General features: G+C 45.9%; 1 protein-coding gene across 13 annotated transcripts in view; it reads right to left on the bottom strand.

The window, feature by feature from the left end:
- The window catches only part of PPP6R3 (protein phosphatase 6 regulatory subunit 3), a 123,686-nt gene that overhangs the window by 55,040 nt on the left and 42,574 nt on the right, over nucleotides 1-26,072 (bottom strand). For 10 of the 13 annotated variants that reach the window (XM_065937935.1, XM_065937943.1, XM_065937944.1 and 7 more), the window contains 6 exons: nucleotides 19,410-19,492; nucleotides 14,115-14,347; nucleotides 9,712-9,898; nucleotides 6,465-6,602; nucleotides 4,017-4,082; nucleotides 1,909-2,021 (listed from right to left, as the gene is read on the bottom strand). In XM_065937935.1, coding sequence (XP_065794007.1) covers nucleotides 1,909-2,021; nucleotides 4,017-4,082; nucleotides 6,465-6,602; nucleotides 9,712-9,898; nucleotides 14,115-14,347; nucleotides 19,410-19,421 — 749 coding nt within the window. In that variant the 5' untranslated portion in view covers nucleotides 19,422-19,492. Of the gene's footprint in view, nucleotides 1-1,908; nucleotides 2,022-4,016; nucleotides 4,083-6,464; nucleotides 6,603-9,711; nucleotides 9,899-14,114; nucleotides 14,348-19,409; nucleotides 19,493-26,072 lie in introns of those variants that run through there. The other 3 variants (XM_065937941.1, XM_065937942.1, XM_065937948.1) reach the window with 2 other exon arrangements.

Raw genomic sequence — 26,072 nt, 5'->3', positions numbered from 1 at the left:
GTGACCGACAGCTGGGTGTTCCTGTCGCTCGCCTGACACACACACCAGTCTCCCCACAGTATAGTGGGCTCAACGGATACTAACGCCAGCTCCTCCGCCAGGGCAGGATGGCAAGCAGGGAATAGACTCTTCCTCTTTGGAGGAAGCAAACAAAACTGACATCTAACCTAACTTCAGAGGATCCCCTCGCAGGAAGCAGTCTTCCAGTATTCCCAGCCAGCACTCAAACTGTTTATAAGACCCCTACCCTAAACAGTATTGTAAAAGTCACTCAACATACAGCAGTCTATAGAATAAATATTAAACTTGGAATTGAGCTCTGAAAAACAGGCTGCTTTTTTTTTTTTTTTTTTTACAGAAAACACATATATTCTTCCAACAGCAGCCTCACCGCAGAGAGAGAGGTTACCAAGAACCACCTGTGACACAGCCACTCAGGAGGTGACCAGTCTGAACCGACCTGAGTGCAAAGTACACGCTGGATTCCCCAGATGTGTACACAGAAGTCAATGGAGAGTAGTCCATTGGTAATTTTAAATAAACACATGTTGGAATATTTTTGTATCTATCAATAATAGAATATACACTTACATAAATATTTTGTATAAATTATAAATATATACTTATTCTAGAATATATAAAAATTTCACCTATTTTTTACTTTTATATGGCTACTAGAAAAATTTTAATTACATGTGACTTTTACTGTATTTTTATTAGACAACACAATCATGTACCATATGAAATTACTGACAGCCCACATTTTTTAACCTATTTGAATGGCAATTTCATATGGTTCAATATCATACTAGTATAATTACTAGTATTGTATGGAGTACCTAAGCCACAATGACAAGGATAACTAAAACGGGGCAGGTAAGATGACATTTTACTCAGAAGCTTACAGTCTGTTAAGTTTTGCTACTCGAGAGAACCAGTGAACTCCTTCCTATTCTATAATACACACTGGAAAATAAAACTTTATTTCTCAGAATACAGTTTAAAACAAGATATTTTGTCTCTAATTTGTTCCTTGCTTGTCTCACACCTGACAAATAAATAACACACACACGTCTTATTTTAATAAAAGGGCCTTCCAAGCTAAAAGATGCAAATATATAGGAAGACTAAAAAACGTTCCAACAAAGTCACTAAAAAGAACAACAGTAGCAGTAAACTGAAGCTAAACTGTCATTCATATGTAACAATGCTAACTATTCACGGTCTTTCCCAATTATTCATCCAAAGTGGGGAAATGCCTTATTTTTATTAAAATAACTTTTAGTTTTATGGATTCAGGTTGAATATATGCACAATGCTTGATGGCCAATATTCTTCTTGAAATCGTGTGGCTCTAGATATACCAGTATGGTAGACTGGCCACTCACAAACTTCACAATCGTACACCATCCCTAAGTGGTCTTCCACCTTAACACAGGATGTCTGTTCACTGGGAATTGCCTAGAAACAAGGGCAAAAGCAATACAAAGAAACAAAACACAAAGGACGTATAACCCTTCATATCAGGCCTGGTCAGGCGACCCCTCGACAGCCGCCAAGATAGAGTGAATCCTAAGAAGAGTTTCTGATCAAATGTGTTTGCACTTAAGACTCTCTTCTCTCAAAGACCATGGAGGCAGTGACTGCAGTTATGATATCGGTGTCCCATCTCACAACCCTACACAGAAATGGCTCTTATTTATTAACACATTCTTACCCTGTAGGTCTCCAATGGGCATCATGAGGGGCTGAGATGAGATGAGCAGGTTCTCCTGCCTTCTCGCCTGCCCACAGGTATTTTCCGGGGACTCAATCCCCACGTGAGGAACACTTACCAAAGAGTGACAAGGGTAACGTATCACAGAGCGTCAAGGAGAAAAGACAACAAGAACAGAGATGCAAACATACTTCTCTAGAGTGGCAAGCAGGGGGTCTGGCTCTGCACTGCTCTGGACCTGTAACATCTGGTCTCTGCTCAGGCGGACAATCTCACAAAGTGACTGTGCTGCATTTGAGTGCCGCTAGAGGAAAGAAGCACAGTGTCAACTACAGAACACACCAGAAGTCAAACTTACAATAAAGAGTGAAGAAACTGCTTAAGAAGTAACACAAATTAACACTGGCCATAAGCTACAGTAAATAAGAAATAATGTATGTAAAGTATTGAGTATTTTACCCTCTTGGGCTGATGAGCTTTGTTAACAATACTGACAACAAAATACAGCTGCTATGTGTAGAGAAATGTGATTCAAGTTCTGGCAAGGAAAATTTCTACAATTAAACTTGAAGAAAAATGTATGCCCTCAACTGATAAACTTTTAGCAGCACAGAAAGATGAACCCACTTCCTTGACTTAAAAAAAAAAAAAAATGCAGCTTTCTGGAATATATTAGTGAGTAAGAAACACTACACCTCCTTCCCATGCTTAGCGTGCAACCAACCCTACAGGACACTCTGAGATGCTGGCACTGAGCACCGCCTGCCCCGGGAGAGCAGAACAATAGGATTTTAGTGCAGATGACAACAGGCACCAGAATATCAAAACCCACTGTTTGGAATCAGGTGTCAAAAACTTACTTAATAAATATAAACTGGTCAGTATAGTGTAGCATGCAGTTTATCACTTAATACACAACAGAAATATCAACAGGACTGTCCAGAAAAACAAAATAAACTTTCTTGCAAGTCAAGTAGAGAAGGTGCCGATGCCCCAAACACTTTGTCCTTTGCAAAAGGACTTGCTCCAGAGGCGGGCCTCTCCTTCATCAACCCTTCAGACAGCAACTGTGTCCAGTTGAGCAAGAAAGAGGCTAGTGAGGAGCAAGCTGCATCCCCACCCCGGCAACAGGCCAGGCCCACCTCTGCCTTCACGTACAGCGCACGGGAAATGTGCTCTAGAAACCATCGACCGCCCCCCACCTCCCCTCCCCCAGCCACAGCAGGAGGGCCGAGGCCCCTCTAAAGCTGTGGCACCGAGACCGGTCCACACGGGAGTGTCCTAAGTGTCAGCAGGAACAATACCACAGGGGGAACAAGTGAACTGTCGGAGGAGAGCTACAGCCCCATTCATGGCTAGCTCTTTTATTTCTGAAGGGGACAGTGGGATGGAGAGCCTGCTCTTGATGAACTCCAGGTCCCAAAAGGTTTTGAATGGATTGGAGTAGAAGGGAAGTCCCCCTTCATAAGGGAGAACACCCTCCGGCCACATGCTTCCTCCCCGGCACTGTTCTTCTACGGCGCTCACTCTCCAACTGACCCACAAGCCAGAGCATCGAAGGAGGGCGCCTGTGTTCGTGACACACCCGGCGTGTTCTCTGAACCAACTCCTTTGTAGATACTACATCGAACCACATGGAACCACCACTTCTCTAGGCAGAAATGGCCACATGCTGGTCACTCCACAGGGCTCAAAGCAGCAGAGAAGCTGGGTGACTGTCTCCACTACAGAGGCACACCTGTTGGTGACTCCACCCCACCCCACCCCACCCCACCGAGCTCCCTGTGCAAACTCCAGAGCAGCTTTGACGCTGCCACCCAGTCAACCTTCAGCACCCAGGACAAAGGCCAAACCGGTCAGGGCACAAAAGCCTGAGTCCCCAAGAGCCCAGCACTCTGGGATCCACTGGGGACCCGGAGCTGCTGTGTGTCCAGAGGCTTTCGCCAGAATGGAAAACACAAGCGCAGACAGATGTGGCCACATCCTCTGGGCTAAAGATGGGGATAAAAGAAAAATGTGTGGAGGAGGTTTGTGACGAAGGCGAACAGATGCAGCCCCCGCTCTAAAGAGATGGAGCGAGACCCAGGGCTTACCGTTTCACATTCGGGAAACAGTATCAGCAAAACCCAGCATTTTTTAAAGCCTTTGGTGTTTAGAAAACTGTCAACCTGAAGTATGCCAGGTGATTACTAGTACCTGTCCTCTACATTCACATCTAGTAAAATGATGCTCTGTGCCCAAATGAACATGACTTTTTTCCCCCAAAAAATCAAGTTCAGAGTCACAAAAGAGAACTTACATCTTCTTCTTGCGATGGATGAACTATTTCCACGAGCCTCTGGATAATTTTCTCCTCATTTAACCACTGTAAAACACATTGTAGAAGGAATCATAGCAATGAGTGGCCCCTGTTCAAGCCCCAATGAAGATTAACATACTTGGAAACAGCCATCATATTTTAAGGAGAATGCTACAGGTTTTCTCTGAACTTTGAACACTACAGGAAATTAAAAGTCCCCCAAAGAAAATACCAGTGAATATATTAAACAGTAGCTACAGTACCAACTACTCCCAATGTCACAAAACCACATCCCCAAATTCAACACATCAGCTTAGTGATGTTACTTCTCAGACACTGAGTACTAAAAAAGTCTGTACTTTGGTTGTGAAGTGGAAGGGGAGATGGAATTTATACATTTTCTGTAAGAGCGGTCATTTTAAGGGAGCTTCAAAAAGGTTGAGAAAAACAGTATGTAGTATCAAGCCTCCGGTTTAAAACACACGATGAACTTTTAATTCTAAAACAAAAACAACCACAGGAAATGTGGGGGCGGGGGGGGGGGCACAGAAAGTTTATCTGCCCGGTCACATGGTAGCAAAGAGCTGTTATCATGACTAGGACATTCTTCTTTAACTATGTATGAACTACTGCCATGAATGAAAATATGAAAGGGGTAAGAATAAATGAAAAAGCACCTGGCATAATATTAATTCCACAAGGAAGAGAAACACCAAGTAAATAAAGGCAATCTCTACCTAGAACAGATGGGTGGACACACACACACAATCCCTAAAGTTAAAAGAGATGGGGGGTGGGAGGCAGGAAATCAAACACAATTTGCCAAAGGCTGCAGAGAAATTCTTAGGGTGTCCTCAAGCTCCTCAAGGAGAATATGCCGAAGGAAAATGCAAGTGAAAGGTCTCAGGAGACCACCAGGAAGGCAGGGGCCCATCTTATTTTAAGATGTTTTAAAATGTGCACATGAAGCCCCTTCGGGGTCATGCTCACACACAGATTCTGACCCAGCAGGGCAGCGGTGAGATCCAGGTGATGTTTGGGACCACACTCTGAGTAGCCACGTCCTCAAACAGGACGCAAACACCTCTACAGAGAAGCTAGGGCTGAGGGTTCCGACCACCCAGAGAGAAACTAGGAAACTTAGTCGGCAGTGAACAAATCAATGCCCCCTACCCACCTCCACAGCTACTAGCAAGTACCCACAGTCCAAGCCCACAGCTGGCCCCCAGATCAAAGCCAGACATTCAGGAGTTCTAACTACCTTTCCCTCGACCTCTGCCTTTATTAACCACCTACCACTACATCCCTTGAGAAGCACACCTACTCCCTTGTAAGTAAGCCCTAATATCCAACCCAGAAGTGACCAAAGGAACTCTAAGAAACCATACTGAATAACCTACTCCAGTAACAACAGATATGAAGGCAACCACGCTCTTAGCCGTAACTGCCAGTCTCTATGGAGAAAACACTCGCACCCTCAAACACACGCCTAAAGGGCCCTTTCCTGGGGTATTCACACCAGGTCCTCTCAGCTGACATACTCACGTGGCCATGCTCTCAGAAGACCTCTGCCTGGTCCTACAGACCCGGCCTGACGCCGCTCCCTGACACCACCCCCACCACACCCCACAGCTGTCGCACCTGCCCACCTCGGCGGACCATGCCCCTCTCCCTGGGACACTTCCTGGCAGACCCTACTAACTCTCCTCTGTGCCTCCCCAGGTCTTTAGCATTGTCAATAAAACTCATTTCCAGAGTTCTGAGGTTTGAGGTTGAGTATTAAAGACAGAATGGGCTGGGGAATGGTTCTGGAAAAGGCAGTGAAGGGGACGAAAGAGAAGAAGAGACGGAAGAGGCAGAGCTGAGAGCCTGCAAGAAACGTCACCTTCAAGTCATTCACACCCTCCTCTTCCCACCCAAGACAATCCTCCAGAGACGTATGTCCTGGAATAACCACCTCCCCCAAATCTGAAACACGTGCCCCTTTGGAGGTAAACTCCATTCTCCTCCTATCCCATGCTCCTAGGCATCCATGAGAAGGTTCACCCAAAGCCAGACTCCCTGGGAATACCACACCTCTTCCTTTTGACTTTTAGAGACAGCCCCGCAGGTGACCATCTCAAGACAGAGAAGACTCCTCACGGCCTGCTCAAACAAGACTCAGAGCTCCCGACCTTCTCATTTCTGCTCTTCCCACCAGACCAGCTAAGGCAAATCCTCAATCCAGTCTACCTTCCCACTCCGCTAAAGAGCAAGCCAGCAAAGGAAAGAACAAGAGGACAGCCTGTGTCTCTCGGGACGTGCACACGGGGAGCCCTAGCCCTGGAAAAATCCGGATTTCTTCCTGTGGTGGAACCCGCCTCCTGCCCCCCACCCCGGCTCCCAGCCCCTGGAGTCCCACGCGGACGGCGCAGCCCAGGGGCGGGAGCGCCCGCCCTGGCCACTCACATGCAGCACCTCCTGCCTGGGCTGCGGCGGCTCGATGCACGTCAGGAGCCTGAGCAGCAGGTCCATGATGGCCGACGTTCCTATGTGCTTCATGATCAGGTCCACAAAGTCACGTTTCTTCTTCAAGAAATCCACAATCTAGAGGAGAATAGCCACAACTGAAAGACACGTCCCACGTCCCACTAGCTTTAGGACACTTTCAGTCCTGACCCCTCGGGCTGCCCCCTCCAAAGTCCCATCACCACTTTAAGTTAAGGCAAGTCAAAGGCTGAATTAGTCATAAGATGTCAAACTGGAAAGCCTTCTGATTGTTACAGAACTGAAAAATCTCTTAAAAAAAAAACTCCCAAGTCACCACCTGTTCCCTGATACAAACACACCATAACAGAATCTTTCATTTCTGCTCACTTTCATTATTAATTCTGAAAGAATGAGGATCAAAAATTTAACACTCCATAAAAGGCAAGAGAACATACCACTTAACAGTTTATAGACATAAAGCAAGTCCATTAGACTTTACACAAAAATGCAGACTAAACATTCAAAGTCCTAACTGTACTCTAGCAAGTAAGAAAAACATTCAAAACAGATTTCTGCATCCAAGTGGCTAACTCACATGCTACAGAAAATCACAGCTGCATTTTATTTCAGCCACTCGCCTGATCAGATTAACACCAGGAGGGTGAGCGTGGGAGAGGCTGACCATTAGGCCGAGGGGATGAGGAGCATTACTGAAGTCAGGGCTGCCACCTGGGTGTCTCCTGCACAGAAGAAACCTGCTCTGCCTCGGAACCCCGTGTGCCTTCCGGCTTTTGTCCGCGTGCAGGAATCATCTGCTCAAAAGTCCCCGAAGCAGCAGAGCCAGTGAGGCAGCTGCCGTGACAGTATCACCCTGACGTCTCCCAGAAGCTTGTAAGGTGGGGCTGCTCAACTCAAATGTTCTAGGTGAGGAAACTGAGGCCCAGACCAGTCAAGGATTTTGCTAGAAGCTAAAAAGTGGTTGCCCTGAGATTTAAATCCAACAGAGCCACAAGCTCATCACCCCACATGACAGCTACAAGGCAGGGGTGAGCTAAAACTGCTTCACACCGTCAGGTGGAAAGGCAGAATTCACCATCACACACTGTTTCTCTAAACAGTGAGGTTAAAGGCTGTAACGCAGACCTTCAGTAAGCTATACATAATTAATCCACTCACAGCTGAGTCACATAGTCGTTTTTAAAAGCACAGTGGAGGAGAGGGGAAGAAAAGGAGGCATGTGGTCAAAACACTGCACTGAGTGGCCGAAGCACCGACTGCAGAGCCGGCAGGCAGGGACGAGGGGGCACAGCGAGGAAGGCGAGGCGGCCTGTCTGGGGGATGGCGCTCACCCACCAGCTCTCAGGGTGCCCCTCACAGAGGTCCTGCTGCTCTGAGACGGGTCTGCACTGGTTAAGTCAGACTGAGTCTGAATTCAGTCGCACATACCCTTACTAACATATCATGTGATGGGAAACCTTCATTTACACTCATAATTCTCAAAAGGAGGAAGGTGCCAGTGTGGGCTTCTCCTGTAGCTGAAAGAGCAAGCAAGGACTCTGGAATCCTCTCGTGACTGAGGGTCGAACTGAGAAACACAACGAGGAGCAGAGTGAACGGGCCCTTCTCTCGGCGCTGAAGTGGCACGTGCCGCCTTCTGCACACAGGCAGCACGTCTGACCTCATGAAGCCCAGAGGGCTCCAAGCGTGTCCTCAATCTGTACTAAAGAGACACGGAACACCAGGCCCCACAGACTTGGGCTCCCAGGCACAGAGGGAGGAGACAGGCACAAGGAGATGGAGACTGGTCTCAATCGCGACCACAGCCACCGGGAACTGACCAGGACACACACTGATGGGGTGACCTGAGCTCTCCTAGGAGAGTAAGCAGTCCTGTCATTTCTCACCCAAAAGCAGGAGGAGGGAGGACGAGCTGTACTGGAGTGACCGGGATTCGGGGATTACTATCTAAGAAACAAGAACCTCAGTTCCAGCACATTGAGAAAGGCGATCCTGCTCAGCTGAGAACACGAGAGCATGACCTCGTCTGTTAAAATAAGGCCTGTGTGCACTTGGCCTCGGCACAGGGCCGGCGCACTGGGCCGAAAATAGCTCCAGTCCCTCCAGGTCTGCTGACAGCAAGGACGGGTCACGAAGCCTGCCTGCCACCATGAAGGATGCCAGGCCCAACTGCTGTGACCCCTGCACCCCCGTCATCACACCCCCACTGCCTGCACTCTGCAAACTCTTAAGTTTGTTCTTGGGCATCTGAGGCTCCTGCTGCTCCCTGGGGCCCGTTTCTGTAAGTGAATCCTAATCTCCTTGTAAGCAGATCCTTTTCCACACCAGTACCCGCCAGAGCCATGATTCTCAAATTTTAGCATGCGTCCCAGTCATCTGGGAGGCTTCTTACACCCCAGACTGCAGGCCCCACCCCAGGGTGTCTGACTCAGCAGGTCTGGAATGGAGTTCAAGAACCTGCGTTTCCAACAAATTCTCGGGTGGTATTCATGCTGCTGGACCAGAGACCACACTTTCGAGAACAACCACACACAGCAGATACCTGGAAAATACAAGTTTCCAGGTACAGGAGAACAAGGAGGAGGAGGGAGAGCAGGACAGTGGGAGGAGGTTCCTGCCGAATTCCCGTCAAGCTCTACTGGACAGAAGAGCAACGCTCCCTGTGTGTGTACGCAGCAGTCACTACCCAGAGGTCTCAAGCTTTTGGGTGGAAGCAAAATAGAAGGAAAAAAAAACTAACTGTATGAACTAATCACCAATCGCATCTATGGGAAAGCTTTCTGACTTAAGCTTCACTTGTGATCTTCACCAGGGAAAAGAATAAATAAATGAACTGTTGCTTTACCTCAGCCACTGGGACACCACCCACACACCCTGCCGCCCTGTGCACGGGTCGCCCTCACGCGACCCTCACAAACTGACCCCAACATGCTCTTGCTTCCAACCACCTGTCAGAAAAGGAAGCCAAAGTACACTAAAAAACTGAGATATGAGGCACTTAGAAAAGATCAAATTAGAAAGTGTTCCTTAAGGCATTAAGTCACTGGAAATTCAGCAAGCATTGAGGATATTTAAGGTGTAAAACCTATTCTTTTACAGAATGTGGGACATAAGGCACACTCAGAACACTGAAGCAACAAAAATCACTGAGGATCACCTCAGGGGATGCTCAGCCCTAATACTTACCTTTTTGGAAAACAGTATTTACCTGTTCTGGTTTTCTGCTGATAAGAATACTTAGCACCTTGCTGAAGAAACTGGCAAGTAGTGGGTTCAAGGGGGAATCGTTTAGGAGGAAGCTATACAATTTCATTAGCAAGGATTCATCTTCTCCCAGTCTATCGTTCATTTGGGAGACATCAGAAGTGAGCAACTCACAAGATATATTTGGATACCTAGAAGAACAGGATACTCACGTCATCATCTGTATGAACAGTTTACTTACATAAATCAGAACACAGATCAGAAAGGCTTCCTAAAACTTTGTGAAAATTTTTTTAAAAAATCTTCCGGGAATGAGAAAATAATTTCAATCCATTCTGCCAATTTAAACTAGAGTGAATTTTCTTCCATGTCTAAAAACCAATACAGTTTCCCCAACAAAACCAGAGCACACCTGGGACTCAGGAGGTGAGGGCAGGGACCCCTCAGAGGGGGCAAGACGCAGCCGTGGGCCGCAGCCCTCAGCCGCCCACTCTGGTGCGGGAAGCAGCGCAGCTCGCAGGACCACTGCGGGGGACGCCGGCTTCCGGCAAACTGCCCTGCACACGGCACCGCGTGACTGCTCGAGACACATCTAGGTTCCTGGACAGGCGGCCTGTGTTCTCAGAAGGGCTGTCTACGGTATTAGAAAGCTGGGCGTGCCAAGTGTCCAGTCCACATTACATGTGAAGAGAATAAACACTTTAATATACTTGAGCAGAGAATAGGACACAGCCTGAATTCTCCAGGTGGGAAAACAAAGTGTATATGGAAACTGAGCTGTCCACAGAAGCCTTCCAGTCTCCTGGGACCTGCCCACCTCGGATCTCACTGCTCTGTGCCACAGCCCTCCTCCACAGGCCCCCAGCCCTGACAACACCCACACCCCAGCGGCACGTCTGCCCTGAGCGCCGGGGCTCTCTCTCTGAACAGGCAGCAGCAGATTCCTTTCCTCCACTCGCTACCACAAATGACTTCTCATCTGTTCTCAGAGCAATCACGGAGACTCCCAGGCCCGCCCAGACTGCACTCTCCCCCACCTGCCATTCCCTTCTCTGCTCTTCATCCCTCCCTGGTGAGCAGAAGCAGCAGGGAGTGGTGAGCTCTGATGTTGACTAGGACAGGGAGATGACAAAACAGCCTGAAATGGCTCTGTGACAAAAGAGAGGGGTAGAGACTGTGGCCGGAACCCTTGCAGCATCCCTGAGACAAGCCGGCAGCTGCCTGTGGACCAGTGACTTGAGAAGCAACTGGCAGTGGTCCAGAAGCTGCAGTACTTAGCGGGTGGGACACTGAACAGTGTTAAGAATGTCTCCAAATCAGCCTTTTCAGGGAGAAAAACACGGAAAAGACATACAACAGAACTGGCAGGCGTGTGGGCGCAAAGATCACATCGCCAAATCGCTGTCATTGAGGCGATGGCTCAATCAAATCAAAGTGTGTCCTCACTTCAATTTACAGCCACATCGGCTCAAAGACACCACAACACAAAGTCACTAGTAGGCCGGAGGAGGAAGCAGGGGTGACCCGTGTGGCCTCTGGAGTCAAAGAGCCCAGGCTCAGAACCTGCCTCCACCACTTAGAAGCTGTATCACTTCAGGCACATTACCTGACTTCACTGGACCTCAGTTTCCAAGGCTGCAATAGGAAGACAACAATCCCTATCTCATGGAAAAGAATAATACAAAATTCTGAGAAGGTCTAGAGTAAGTAAATACCAGCTGTTTTAATTTCTCTTTATTTGCTACTTCATAAACTTCTGAAATGAAGTTTTATTGGGATGTGGAGTTATCTCAACTGCCCCCATTTGAAAGTTGCCGGCAGGCAAAGGGTCAGTAAAAGGTAGGAGACCCCAACTCCACTGCCACCCAACGTGTAAGGAGTATTCTCAAAATTCTAACACAGGAAGTCCAGAGGAGGGCATGGGCATCTTGTAAAGTTTTCCACCTGCTTCTCCACGGCTGATCTGGAGGTCTGATCACGCTGAAGGAGCACGCACATGGGGTCCAGGCACTGATACGAAGGCTCAACGCTCTGGGGTGGAACAGGGTGGGGCTGCTCTCACTCTCCTACCTACCTCCGTGAGATTAAACAAGCCTCCCAAACACCCGAGACTCCTCCACCCACCCCGCCCCACCCTGACCTCAGCTGCTCTGCACTGAGAACACAGCAGCAACGGGAAGACAGCCCAGCCCCGCTGGACCCCTGATCTGCACCTGGCCCCTTCCGCCTCTGCGGTGAAGTCCCCCTGCTGTCCTCCTGACCACTAAGGCCAGTCCAGCCCATCACCAGACCCCCACTCCCTCTACACCGGCCCGCTTCCCCAGCGCCACATCCCCCCACCAGCACGTAAACACAGCAGTATTTCTTCCATCTAGGAAAACACACACACACGCCTCTCCTAGCTCCACACCTGCCTGTAGCTCCCACTTGCACTTTCTGCGCCTTTTCCAGAGAACTACCTGAAAGAGCTCTCTGCTTGGCCTCCAATCCTCCCTCAAAAGCACTGCTTCTGTTCCACTGCTCTGAGGAACGGGCACTGCAGGGGCCTCCACGTGGCAAACGCCAATGGCTGCCTGGCCTGTCAGCACAGCACCCAAGCCCCCTGTCCCATCTCCCCTTCCTGGAGCCTGGCCGCCCTTGACATTGAGGGCAGCAGCCCCGCCTGGGTCTGTTCTTGCTTCTGAAGCCCCTCTCTGGGAACCTTGACCAGACCAACAACATCTCAGCTTTGGGATTTATAACACTACTTAATGCCCTACTTTTAAAGTTTGGTTCGTTCAAATTTCTGCCACAGCAAACACCCCATCATTCATAAACTAGTCCAAATACATACAACACTAGTCTAAATTTCCTTAGACGACCACAGTCCACCTTAACCCCGAGCAGCCTTCGGGTCCCCCCTGAGAAACTGCTCTGCTCTAGTCCAGCTCTCTGAGTCAGCCAGCTCCGTGCAACTACCGTCGCTGCTGGCTCTGTCCAGGCCAGAGGCTCAGCAGAGAGCCACTCCACTCAGCTCAAGCCATGCTCTCTCGAAACGGTGCCAACCAAGAGACTGCATGTCCAGGGAGACACACCTGCTCCTGCAGCCTCCAAGGAAGCACAGAACACTGGCGTGACCATACAACAGACGTCATGAGTACTTTTTGGTAAAATCAGCGACCTCCACAAGGCACGCCTACTCTCCTCCAGCTAGTGAAGTGTTCTGCCTCACGCAGCAGGTGAGGAAACAGACCCAAGAAGGGGGGCCTCTTGTTCAAGTTCTTGGAGCTCTAGGAGGAGAGGGCTACCTTCCTCCCGGGGGGGCTCCTGCCAGGATAAGCCCCCAACGAGCAGCACTCACACATGCAGGCTCACTGGGAAGGGCATTCCAAAGCATGAAGCATCTGTTTCTGAGGAAAGGAGGACACAGGTATTTCTGCCACCAAATTTCTTTCCTCGTCTAAAGTACTGATCTCCAAGTGGATGTGCAATTGAAGGCCAGCTGACAATCTCAATGGCTGGCAGAGAGCATGAATTCCCTGAAGATCCAAGCCATGAGCAATCTGAAAGCATCACTAATATTATTCCTCTGACAACAAAATTCTCCCCATGAAGAAATGAAAGATAACTGAAAAGAGGGAGAGACTGAGGGAGAAACGAGAATTTACTATAGGCCATAATTCTCCCCATGCCATCAAACTTATTTAATGCATAATCAATGACTTTTGTTTTGTTCCTGAATCAGTTCTATTTTCAGGGGGAGAGGGATGCCAAACATTTCAGAAGAGCTGGAGGTGGAAAAGCAACCAGCTGAAACCCGATGCCTTAAATACACACGGAATATTTATATTTACAACGAGCGTCCAGTGGTTTGAACCCTGGGAAGCATTATGAGCTGACAAAACCAGTGCTGAAGAAGACAAATCTACAGTATTTATCCAAGGTATCAGCTGCTTAAACTTAGCTACACTAATGTTCACCAAGATCCATACCCTTATTTTCAGTTAACAAAAGGTCAGAATTTATAATCAGCAACACAGTTCATAAAACAAGCTCTGGCTCGGCTGTGCTGTGTGATCTTGACAGTCACATAATCTCTGTTTTCCTATTTGCAAAAAAAAAGAGAAAATATTTACTTGGATCATCTCACTATTTTAAGGAACTTTATCACTGTTTATAATGCACTTTGCCCTTAGACAAAACCTTCTGGCGGAAATTTACAACGTTCATTTTAAAACTCCTGTGATTTCACAGGACGTAGTTCCAGAACGGGCTGTCTGCCGCACTGAACCTGTCCCTCTTGACACGTTAACATTCTGTACCTGGTCTCTGGCAGCCCTGAGAAGTTGCTGGACAACAAGAATGGTGATATATCCTGCCCCCACTTCACTTCAGCCCCACCCTAAAGAGAAGATTGAATTTTCTTACTTGTATCTGATCTTTTCATCCATGTCTTGAGGTGGTTCTTCAATAATGAATGAGACTAAATCTTCGAGACATTCTGCTTTTAAGAGAAACTCTATAAGTTTGCGGTTCTGTGCTTTACACTCCTGTAAAACATCTTCCTCATCCATTAACTCCTTCAGCGTTACATCTTCTCTTTCTAGAAGTGTGTCTATGTGGGATGATGAGTGAAGATCAAATTTCCAAAACATGCTGGTCTAAACAAAATGCAGAGATATTTAAAATAAAACTTCAACTTCACATATTAATTTTTCAAATTTCAACTTAGTTTTACAGTCTAAAATGCCAACCTGAATCACATGAGAAAAACAAGTTTCATTTTGAATCTATAAAGTACCTTCTAAGTAAGTAAAACTGGTAAGACATTTTCCTTCTCAGAAAATATTTTTATAGATACCAAAAAATTCTGACTTGAAAATGCTGAAAGAATGCTAAAACCTGGTATTTTAACCTGCAAAATTAATCCACCCATACTTAAAGAATTTAGTGCTGGGAAAGGAAGAAAATAAATCTTTTCTTCAGCGTGAGAAATACATTCTTACAAAGAACTAGTATCCTCAACTACAAATGACAAGTATTGAGACCTATGTATGAGGTACTCTACAGAATATTACAACATTAAATAACCACTACAAACCAGAACTTTTAGCCCCAATAGCACTTTCACAGCTGAAAATCGGAAAGTCATAAAATAGTAAAACCTATGCCAAAATCACTGCAGATGGTGATTGCAGCCATGAAATTAAAAGACGCTTAGTCCTTGGAAGAAAAGTTATGACCAACCTAGATAGCATATTAAAAAGCAAAGATATCACTTTGCCAATAAAGGTCTGTCTAGTCAAGTCTATGGTTTTTCCAGTGGTCATGTATGGATGTGAGAGTTGAACGGTAAAGAAAGCTGAGTGCCAAAGAATTGATGCTTTTGAACTATGGTGTTAGAGAAGACTCTTGAACTGCAAGGAGATCCAACCAGTCCATCCTAAAAGGAGAGCAGTCCTGGGTGTTCATTGGAAGGACTGATGCTGAAGCTGAAACTCCAATACTTTGGCCACCTCATGCAAAGAGTTGACTCACTGGAAAAGACCCTGATGCTGGGAGGGATTGGGGCAGGAGGAACAGGGGACGACAGAGGATGAGATAACTGGATGGCATCACCGACTCGATGGCCATGAATTTGAGTAAACTCCGGGAGTTGGTGATGGACAGGGCGGCCTGGCATGCTGTGATCCATTGGGTCTAAAAGAGTCAGACATGACTGAGCGACTGAACTGAACTGAACTGATGCCATTCTTAACAAAGAAACAAAAAAGAGTAAAACCACCTTAAAAAGAGAAGTGTTCACCTTGTCTTCAAAGTTTATCATGGAAAATTAAACCTTACGATGTCTACAGATTGACAAAATAGTTCACCATGCTTATTTTAAATACTTCAGCAAAGTCACTGACTGAAAAGCTACTTGTGATCTTCAAATACCTTCCCATGTCCCATCCCACAGTCATCGGGTCCAAAAGTAAAAGCAAAGTGAAGTTGCTCAGTCGTGTCTGACTCTTTGTGACCCCATGGACTATAGCCTATCAGACTCCTCCATCCATGGGATTTTCCAGGCAAGAATACTAGAGTGGGTTGCCATTTCCTGTATATGCTTATTTTGATCTATAAGTCAAATTTCTGATAATCTAATAGTCTCTCCACTTGAAGTCAGAAAGCTAGATGTAGTTAATAATTTAGTCTTAAAAAAATTAGGTCTCATTTAAAGTAGCATGTCTTTTCATTTTTTTGGAATCCCACAGATGTAGGCAAAATATAAAGAAAAGTATGAATAAATGAATCACAAAAGCAAATCTGATAGAGCCCTTACTATTGGCTAATTTATCAGCATAAATAAAATACACACTCATGATCATCAACTGAAAACTGTAAATGTCCACAAACTATTAAAACATGGATCAAGATATAGTCACGTATCTACATCGATTAAAAAAATAACTTCCAAAATTTTAACCTTATAAAAGTAACTCATCATATACTGGTTTATAGGAAAAACTGATCATCAGTGGTGCTGAAATAACCAGTGTTGGCAAACTTTGGCTCATAGACCAAACCCAGCCCACAGGCTGCAAGCTAAGAAGGGCTCTGATGCTTCTAAAGGGCTGTTAAAGAGAGCGGGGCTGTCAGAAGTAGGGCCATGCGGCAGTGACCATGGGGCCCTGCACACGCACTATGCGGTAGTCCACAGCAAAGTTCAGGGTCCCGTCTCACATTCCTTTCTGCCGTCTCTGCAACTGCCTGGAGGGGTGGAGCCACGCGGTGCCAGGCATGACCATCTACCAGATTCATTCTCTCCCTTCCATGGGCATCTGCCTGGACCACGTCCCCAGCTTCTTGGGCAGGTAGGTATGGCCACATGACAACGTTCTCTCCAATGTGCTGTGAGCCATCAAAACCTCCAGGTGGCCTCCTTTTCATCCGGCTGAATGTTGATGACAAAAAAGACCCTCAGACAGACAGTAAGGCCCAAAGACGGAAGGTGCCCCCATCCCCGAGTCAACCTGTGGAGAAACGCTGCCCGCCCACCGGAGAGCCACCCCAGGCCACGGGATGAGGAGCCACCACACACCTGGTCTGGGACCCAGCAGGGCAGCCCACGTACGCAGCCAGTTCCTCCAACCTCCTGAGCCCACAACGTCATGTTCCTTTATACTTGTTTTACTATACATATGAAAAGAATTCTTGGGCAACTATGTGTTTTAAAATGCCTAACTCCTTTTGCTCTCCACTATCCTAAATTAGAATAGCATTTTTCAAATCAGGACACCTTAAAATACACATTTCCACAGTGCATTTTCTTTAAATTGAGTAGGTATACTACAGGCTTAAAAATAAAATAAAACGCAGTAGACTCTTAAACAAACATTATTTTATCTTCCAGCCAAGCAGCAAACTGGACTGGAAGCAAATAGCACTGGTCAATCAGTTAGTTACCCCTGGCCTGCCGCTAAGTTCTACTAACTTGACCTTTGAAGTGGAATCAAGCTAGGCATGAACTAACAGGTACAAAGGTCAACTGCCAGGGGCCCTGAGGTAAATGGAGCCCTTTGAAAAATGTCTAATATACTAAAAAAAAAAAAAAACAACCTGAAAGGAGTCAGAATTTCGGCAGCTCATTTTCACTAAATGTTAAGTACTCTAAAATTTTTACCCTAGCTATATACCTCAATAGGATTGAGAGATAAGAGGGAACACAATTTCTTACAGTAAACCAAATCACAGACTTTTAAATCAATACTAACAAAGAGAGAAATGGTAAAATCAAACTACTCTCCATCTTCCTAAAAAATCCTAAGAGTTGTTTTTGCCCTTCATGGATCACAGCCTTGTCACAGCGAAGGGGCTCATATAAGTCAATGAAGCTATGACCCATGCCGTGCAGGGCCACCTAACATGGACGGGTCACAGTGGAGAGTTCTAACAAAATGTGGTCCACTGGAGGACAGACTAGCAAATCACACCAGTATTCTTGCTGGGAGAACCCCATCAACAGTATGAAAAGACAAAAAGATATGCTACCAGAAGATAAGGCCCCCAGGTCAGAAGGTGTTCAGTACGCTACTGGGGAAGAGCAGAGGGTAATTACTATCAGCTCTAGTAAGAATGAAGAGGCTGGGTCAAGGTGGAAATGACGCTCAGTTGTGGATGTGTTTGGTGATGAAAGTACAGCTGGATGCCGATTGCATAGGAACCTGGAATGTTAGGTCCACGAATCAAGGCAAATTGGATGTGGTCAAGCAGGAGATGGCAAGAGTGAACATCAGCATCTTGGGAACCAGTGAACCAAAATGGACAAGAATTGGTGAATTTAATTCAGTTGACTATTATATCTACCACTGTGGGCAAGAAGAAATGGAACAGCCCTCAGAATCAACAACAGTCTGAAATGCAGTATCTGGGTGCAATCTCAAAATGATAGAATGATCTCAAGTGTCAAGGCAAACCATTCAAAATCACAGTAATCCAAGTCTATGCTCCAACCACTAATGCCAAAGAAGCTGAAGTTGACCAGCTCTAAGAAGACCTACAAGACCTTTTAGAACTAACACCCAAAAAAGATGTCCTTTTCATCACAGGGGACTTGAATGGAAAAGTAGGAAGTCAAGAGGTATCTGGAGTAACAGACAAGTTTGGCCTTGGAGTACAAAATGAAGCAGGGCAAAGGCTAACACTTTTGTCAAGCAAACACAATGGTCATAGCAAATATGGTCTTCCAACAACACAAGAGACAACCCTACATATGGACATCACCAGATGGTCAATACCGAAATCAGATTGATTCTATTCTTTGCAGCCAAACATGAGAAGCTCTATACAGCCAGTAAAAACAAGACCTGGAGCTGACTGTGGCTCAGATCATGAGCTCCTTATTGCAAAATTCAGGCTTAAATTGAAGAAAGTAGGGAAAAGCACTAGGCCACTCAAGTATGACCTAAATCAAATCCCTTGAGTATACAGTGGAGGTGATGAATAAGATTCAAGGGATTATTAGATCTGATAGTCAGAATGCCTGAAGAACTATGGATGGAAGTTTATAACACTGTGCAGTAGGCAATGACCAAAACCATCCCAAAGAAAAAGAAATGTAAGAAGGCAAAGTGCTTGTCTGAGGATGCCTTACAAATAGCTGAGAAGAGAAGCAAAAGGCAAAGGAGAAAGGGCAAGATGTACCCATCTGAATGCAGAGTACCAAAGAATAGCAAGGAGAGATAAGAGAGCCTTGCTAAGTGAACAATGCAAAGAAATAGAGGGAAAAATAGAATGGGAAAGACTGGAGATCTCTTGAAGAAAATTAGAGATACCAAGAGGACATTTCATGCAAAGATGGGCGCAATAAAGGACAGAAACACTATGGACCTAACAGAAGCAGAAGAGATTCAGAAGTGCCAAGAATACACAGAAGAACTATACAAAAAAGTTCTTCATGACCCGAATAAGCACGACGGTGTGGTCACTCACCTAGAGCCAGACATCCCGGAGTGTGAAGTCAAATGGGAAGCATTACCACAAATAAAGCTAGTGGAGGTGATAGAATTCCAACGGAGCTATTTCAAATCCTAGAAGATAATGTTGCTAAAGTGCTGCACTCAGTATGTCAGCAAATGTGGAAAACTCAACAGTGGCCACAAGACTGAAAAAGGTCAGTTTTCATTCCAATCCCAAATAAAGGCAATGCCAAAGATGTATAAACTATCATACAATTGGGCTTACTTCACATGCCATCAAAGTTATGTTCAAAATCCTTCAAGCTAGGCTTCAGCAGTTCATGAACTGAGATCTTCCAGATGTACAACCTGGGTTTAGAAAAGGCAGAGGAACCAAAGATCAAATTGCGAACATTCGTTGGATCACAGAGAAAGCAAGGGAACTCCAGAAAAACATCTATTTCTGCTTCATTGATTACGCTAAAACCCTTGACTGTGTGGATCACAACAAACTGTGAAAAATTCTTAAAGAGATGGGAACACTGGTCCACCTTACCTGTTTCCTGAGAAACCCGTATGCAGGTTAAGAAGCAACAGTTAGAATGAGACATGGAAGACAGACTGGTTCAAAACTGGGAAAGGAGTAGGCCAAGGCTACATACTGTCACCCTGCTTATTTAACATATATGCAGAGTACCTCATGCAAGATTCCGGGTTGGATGAATCGCAAGCTGGAATCAAGACTGCAGGGAAAGGTATCAACAACTTCAGATATGCAGATGATACTACTCTAATGGCAGAAAGAGAAGAGGAATTAAAGAACCACTTGATGAGGGTAAAAGAGGAGAGTGGAAAAGCTGGCTTAAAACTCAACATTCAAAAAAACTAAGACCACGGGATCCATGGTACACAGAAGGAGAAGAGCTGGCACTAACAGAAACATCACTCAAGCTGCAATATGAGTCATATGCAAGTTTAAATTTTCTACTAGCCACATTTTTTTTTTTTTACATTTAAAGTCGCTCAGTTGTGTCTGGCTCTTTGAGACCCCATGGACAATACAGTCCATGGAATTCTCCAGGCCAGAATACTGGAGTGGGTAGCCTTTCCCTTCTAAGGGGAAAGGAGATCTTCCCAACCCAGGTCTCCCACATTGTAGGCGGATTCTTTACCAGCTGAGCCATAAGGGAAGCCCAAGAATACTGGAGTAGGTAGCCTATCCCTTTTCCAGTGGATCTTCCTGACCCAGGAATCGAACCAGGGTCTCCTGCATTGCAGGGGGATTCTTTACCAACTGAGCTATCAAGGAAGCCAAAACTCTGACACTTGTAGTTTGTTTCCTCCTGCTGCTTAAGAGAGAGAGAAAAAATGTCTGATGTTTGCAGCCTATTTCGTCCATTTGGAGACTCCCAGCCTTCCTACCTGTTACCCTCTCATTCCCTACTTCTCTCTTTTAGAATTATGTTGCCTAGGGAAGGCGGCTAAAAAGTAAAAAAGAAACAGGTAAAATTAATTTTAAATGTATTACTGAACCTCATATATCTAAACATTACTATTTCAACTATTTCAAGCATTACTATTCTTTTGGTAATAAGTCTTCAAATTCGTGTGTTCTGACACTTCATAGCACTTCACAATTTGGAGCAGCCACATTTCAGATGCTTAAGAGTCACACGTGGCCATAAGGGACAAGACAGCTACAGTCGTGTGATTGCTACAACTGGAGTCAAAGTTTCTCTCCTGGTACTAAAACAGGCTCCCCATCTCCTTCCACTGCCAAAGTCAACAGTTAACCACTTTTTCCACACAAGGGCCAATGTGGGGTGGGCGAGGAGAGGTTATGGGCCATGGTTTTCCTTTCTTTTAAAATATAAACATACCTGAGAAATCATGTTTATTCTCACGTGTGTGTGTATACATAAATATATATATAAAGCAACTTAGACATTCTTAACTCAAAAAATAAGTCACAAGAAAATTAGAACTATTTTTTAACCTCTGCTATCTACGGATACTCATAGGGATAAAAGGTAAAATATTAAATTCTTCACTATGAGATAAAGGAGGATGCTAGCTGGAATCAGGAAGGCTACAAGTGGCTCACTCCTGGTAAAGATACACCTGGCCAAACTTTAAAATAGGTGCATGTCTCTGGGAATTCATTTCATTTCCTAATTTAAAAAAAAAAAAGAAACAAGGAAAAAAATGCCATGATCCCTCAAACATATTGGGAAACGATGTTTGATTAATTTTAAAAATAAATAAATAAAACTGGATTCCCCACTTGTCCAAGAGAAAACTGAGTCTTCACGACTCCATTTAGATTCAAAACAACTTGCTTATTATCCCATGTGGGGCAGACACATCTACCCCAGAGCTCTGGCAGAGCTGACCAGCAGCCTGGGAACAAGATGGAGTGAACAAGCCAAGCTGCCCACAAGCTGTTCTTGCTGGTTCACCCACTGCTGCCACCACCCAGACACCGGGGGCCTCGGGGCCCAGCTCAGATTCAGGTGCGCAGGGAACCGAGTTGGGCAGCATCCGACGAGACCCCAGTGGGGCAGGCTGGACTCAAGAAGGGTGGGTGACTGCTCACACTGTCCACTGCGGAAGGCACACCGCTAGGAGAGGAGAGAGGAAAGCACTAAAAGCAGGCCGATGCAGTCGTCACTCTGAAGGAGCAAGTCACTGACAAACGGCCCCAACAGCACTGCTGCAGGCAGATGCTGCAGTTTTCATTTGAAGAGGAAGAAGCAAGCAACAGAGGAGTAACGGAGGCCTTTGAAAGCAGTCCTCTTTAAGTACTAAGGGAAAATACCACAATGGGCTGGGACATCTACAGAGTAGCTGCTTCTCCATTCTCAGCAAAGGTATGCAACTCACACAACTGTCTCCTCATCCCCACCCGGAGGCTGGACTAATCAAATCAAGAATCAAAGCGCCCGCTGCAAGCACAATTTCTTTACAGGAAAGGACAATACAAACTCAGGGCCGGCTTTGCTACACTTGCTGAAGAACACATCAAAAGAAATCAAGTTTCTATCATGCAGATGTTCCAGACTCTCTTACCAGTTTTAATCTGTGACTTCTTCAGGTTGTGAGAATAGTAAAGGAGTAGAACCCATTTAATATGCACTCTGTTAATCAGCCAGTACTTTTAAAGCACCACTATGCACTGTGTTGAGGAACGCAGGAATAACAAGATAAATGCTGCCTAGCTTCTTCAAGAGTACAACACGACTGAGAACAAGGAAGATACAGAAAATGAATGGCATAAACTCCAAGCTTGTTCTGCAGAAAGGGAGATCCAGGGAGAAGAGCCTGGCCAGACAAGACGTCACGAAAATGAGGCCCAAGCTGGGTTCAAAACACAGGTAAGAGTTAGTAGGTGATCCTGCAAGCTCGGAGGACAGACCCATAACTTGAAGGAACTCACAGCAGGGAGAAGGTCCTGATGACGAGAAGTAAGAACCTTTACAGAAGGCACTAGGGAAGGTGAGGCAACCAGTTCTCAAAGAGCCAGGCAGGAACACACAGCAGAGTAGGGCAGGCTTGCTGTGCGGCGTGGGAGGGAGCCATTCTGTTCTACCTGAGATAACCGTATATTAAGATAGCTCTGTACACAAGAATACTGGAGTGGGTTGCCTTCTCCAGGGGATCGTCCTGACCCGGGATCAAACTCTCATCTCCTGTGTCTCCAGCATTGGCAAGTGGATCCTTTACCACTGAGCTACCTGGGAAACCCATTAAGATAGTGATAGCAAAGATTAAACACAGTACACAGAAAAAGATGACTCTGAACAGAAGTAGAGGAAAACGCCAAAGGAGATGAAACGGAAGCTGTGGTGCACCCACACACTGTACTCCCACAAAGGCCAAGAGGGGGACTGAAATGAGGGCTAGGGCAGGGAGTGCTGAAGCAAAACCACTGAGGTGGGACACTGCAGGTACCATTCACCACTTGAAGACAGAAAGAGAAGTCAAGTAAAGCAAGGCAACAAGATCAGCTCTAGAGTTTACACACCGTGAACAGGAAAGATGCATGTGAGAGGGTGAGTCTAGGCAAAGAGCAGGTAACCCAGAGATGGTTTTAAGAGCTCACAGAGGGTGGTGAGGCCTTGCAAAAGCCTTCTTGAAAAGCAAGTTATTCCCTTCCTGAAATCCTAGAGATTTCACATTAAATATCTATCCCCTCACCCTCCAATTTCAATCATAATTCCCCCAAGGCCTAATTTTCATGTCTGAAATTCCTAGCTGTATACTTATGTATCAGATTTATGGCTTGCCCCTGGAATTCTGAGCCACCTGGCAAATACACAAAGCAAATATGTAGCCACTGCTGCTGCTGCTGACTCGCTTCAGTCCTGTCCAACTCTGTGTGACCCTACAGACGGCAGCCCATGAGGCTCCCCCATCCCTGGGATTCTCCAGGCAAGAACACTGGAGTGCGTTGCCATTTCCTTCTGTAATGCATGAAAGTGAAAAGTGAAAGTGAAGACAGTCATGTCTGACTCTTTGGCGACCCCATGGACTGCAGCCTACCAGGCTTCTCCATCCATGGGATTTTCCAGGGAAGAGTACTGGAGTGGGTTGCCAGTGCCTTCTCTGATACCTAGCCACACACTGGGGCTAACTCCAAATACACCTCTGAGTGTATTTGGCAAGGGTGTGACCTTAAGCGCCCACTTCATGTTTATATTTAAATAGCCAACTGCCAGTCAAAAACATCCAGTGTCACTCCTGTCACAGTGTCCCCTAAAGTGTTCCTCTACAAGCTCTCATTATGAAAACTCAAGTGAACATGAATTTCTGTGCACAACTTCCCCAGCTTCAAAAACTTCAATACAAGTAGATGCAAAGCATGACTTCTACATACTTATACATACAAGAATAAGTTGTGTGGGAGGGTGTGGGTGTATTTTTAAAGCAAAACTAAGGGATTGGAAAAGCAGCAATGAAGATGACACAACAGCAATCCGTTTGTGCCAGGAGCCTCATCAGAGATCAGAGAGATCAGAGTAATAAAGGCAAGGAAAAAACCCAGCTGGGTGGGGGTGGGGGGTGGGGGGTGGGGTGTGTGTGTGTGTGTGTGTGTGTGTGTGTGTGTGTGTGTGTGTGTGTGTGTGTGTGTGTGTGTGTGTGTGTGTGTGTGTGTGTGTGTGTGCGTGCGCGCGCGCACAAACTGAAAGGGAGGACGCAGTGTAGATAAGAGAATATGACAAAAGTCAAATCAGAAAGTTCACAGTAGAGGGTGGGGGGTGGGGTGTGTGTGTGTGTGTGTGTGTGTGTGTGTGTGTGTGTGTGTGTGTGTGTGTGTGTGCGCACAAACTGAAAGGGAGGACGCAGTGTAGATAAGAGAATATGACAAAAGTCAAATCAGAAAGTTCACAGTAGAGGGTTTTCCATCTTAAGTGTCCAGCGTTCTCTGAATCTCTGACACCAAGTGAGTTGTCAATAAATCTGACTCAAACATCATAAAGAAGTGACATGTAACTGGACAGTAGGAGAAGACGCAATGCAAACAAAAGACCTGTCATCTGAAATGATTAGGAAATAGTTCATAATCTAAAACTGTAAGGACAGGATTCTCCAGCAGTCCAGTGATTAGCACTTGAAGCTTTTGCTGCTGGGGCCAGGGTTCAATCCCTGGTGGGAGAACTAATAAGATCCCACAGGCCACACCACGTGGCTAAATAGTAAATGAAATAGAACTGTAAGGAAGAAAGTTAGTCCTAAGCAAGTCAGGAATGGTATGAAAATGGCACAGACAGAAAAAAAGAGAATTCTGTACTAACACAGGGTTGGGGAAAGACTTGGAAAATCCAACTCACCCATGTTTTTTTAATTAAGTGAAAGCAAAGCAGTTCTATGCAGTTTCTGGAGTCACCCAACTTGAAGCAAGTAGTCCCTTTTTTATTCATAATCTACTACGGACAAGGTGCCCAAAGAGAACATCCTTTTCAAATCAGATACAAATCCTGAAGAAAACTGATATGCCACTGAAGGAAGATCAAAAAGAGACAAGTTTCAGATTAAGAATGAGCTAACTATCCTGGTTAATTTGGAGCTGGTTATAATTCTGTAACAGAAGACAAAAATGGCAAATTGGTCACAAATTTTAAAGCCCTCCCACCGCCCATTTTTTTTTAACCTACCATCTTCCTTGCCCAGCAAACTAATCAGAATAAGTATAATCATAAGGCATATATATGAGACTATCTCAACACTCCCTGGACTAGCAGTTAAAAGTCTCCAGAAGTGTGTTCTGTCATGAATGCTTCACCAACATGCAGCCGAGCATGCAGGAAGAGGCAGTCTCAGCCTGGACTGCTGCAACCATACAGGTGTCCAAGCACCTTGCCGAGTATGAGACACAAGCAGGGCGAACAATCTGCACAGCCCCTTACAAAAAAACAGTCTCCTCCAGCTATTCCACAGTAACAGTAAAAGGCCTAATACGGCAACTTTCCATGAAAGGTGGACTCCCAGGTCTGCGCTCTTTCCAGCACAGCACAGGGCCACAAGACTGGCGGAGAAAGCTGGCGGGTGGCTGGTCCCAGCAGCAGTCATCAAGAACACAAGTCAGCCCCGGGTCAGCCTGGAGCAGGCTGACCTGTCACCGCATGTCTCTCGGGACACACTCATCAACAGGCCCCACATGTGTTCACAGGCAGGAAAAGATTCACTTGGCACACAGCACTCAGCTCCAAGAGCATGGGTAGTAACAATGGAGGAGCTCAGCACTGTGGCCAGTGACCCTATCGGAGTAGATTGACCAGGATGCCAAGTTTGACAAAAATGCACAGAAAACACAAGTGAGTCAGCATTTTAAAATTCTGACATGACGAAACCAAGAGAAATTTACCAAACAGGGATAAATGTAAAGTCCTTTTAAAAACTGAAAATATGACACCATGGGGTGGGGGGCGCGGGGGGGAATTGCCAGACA

The sequence above is a fragment of the Muntiacus reevesi genome, chromosome 5 (assembly GCF_963930625.1).
Source record: "Muntiacus reevesi chromosome 5, mMunRee1.1, whole genome shotgun sequence".
NCBI lineage: Eukaryota > Metazoa > Chordata > Mammalia > Artiodactyla > Cervidae > Muntiacus > Muntiacus reevesi.
This window is presented reverse-complemented; position numbering and strand designations above follow the sequence as displayed.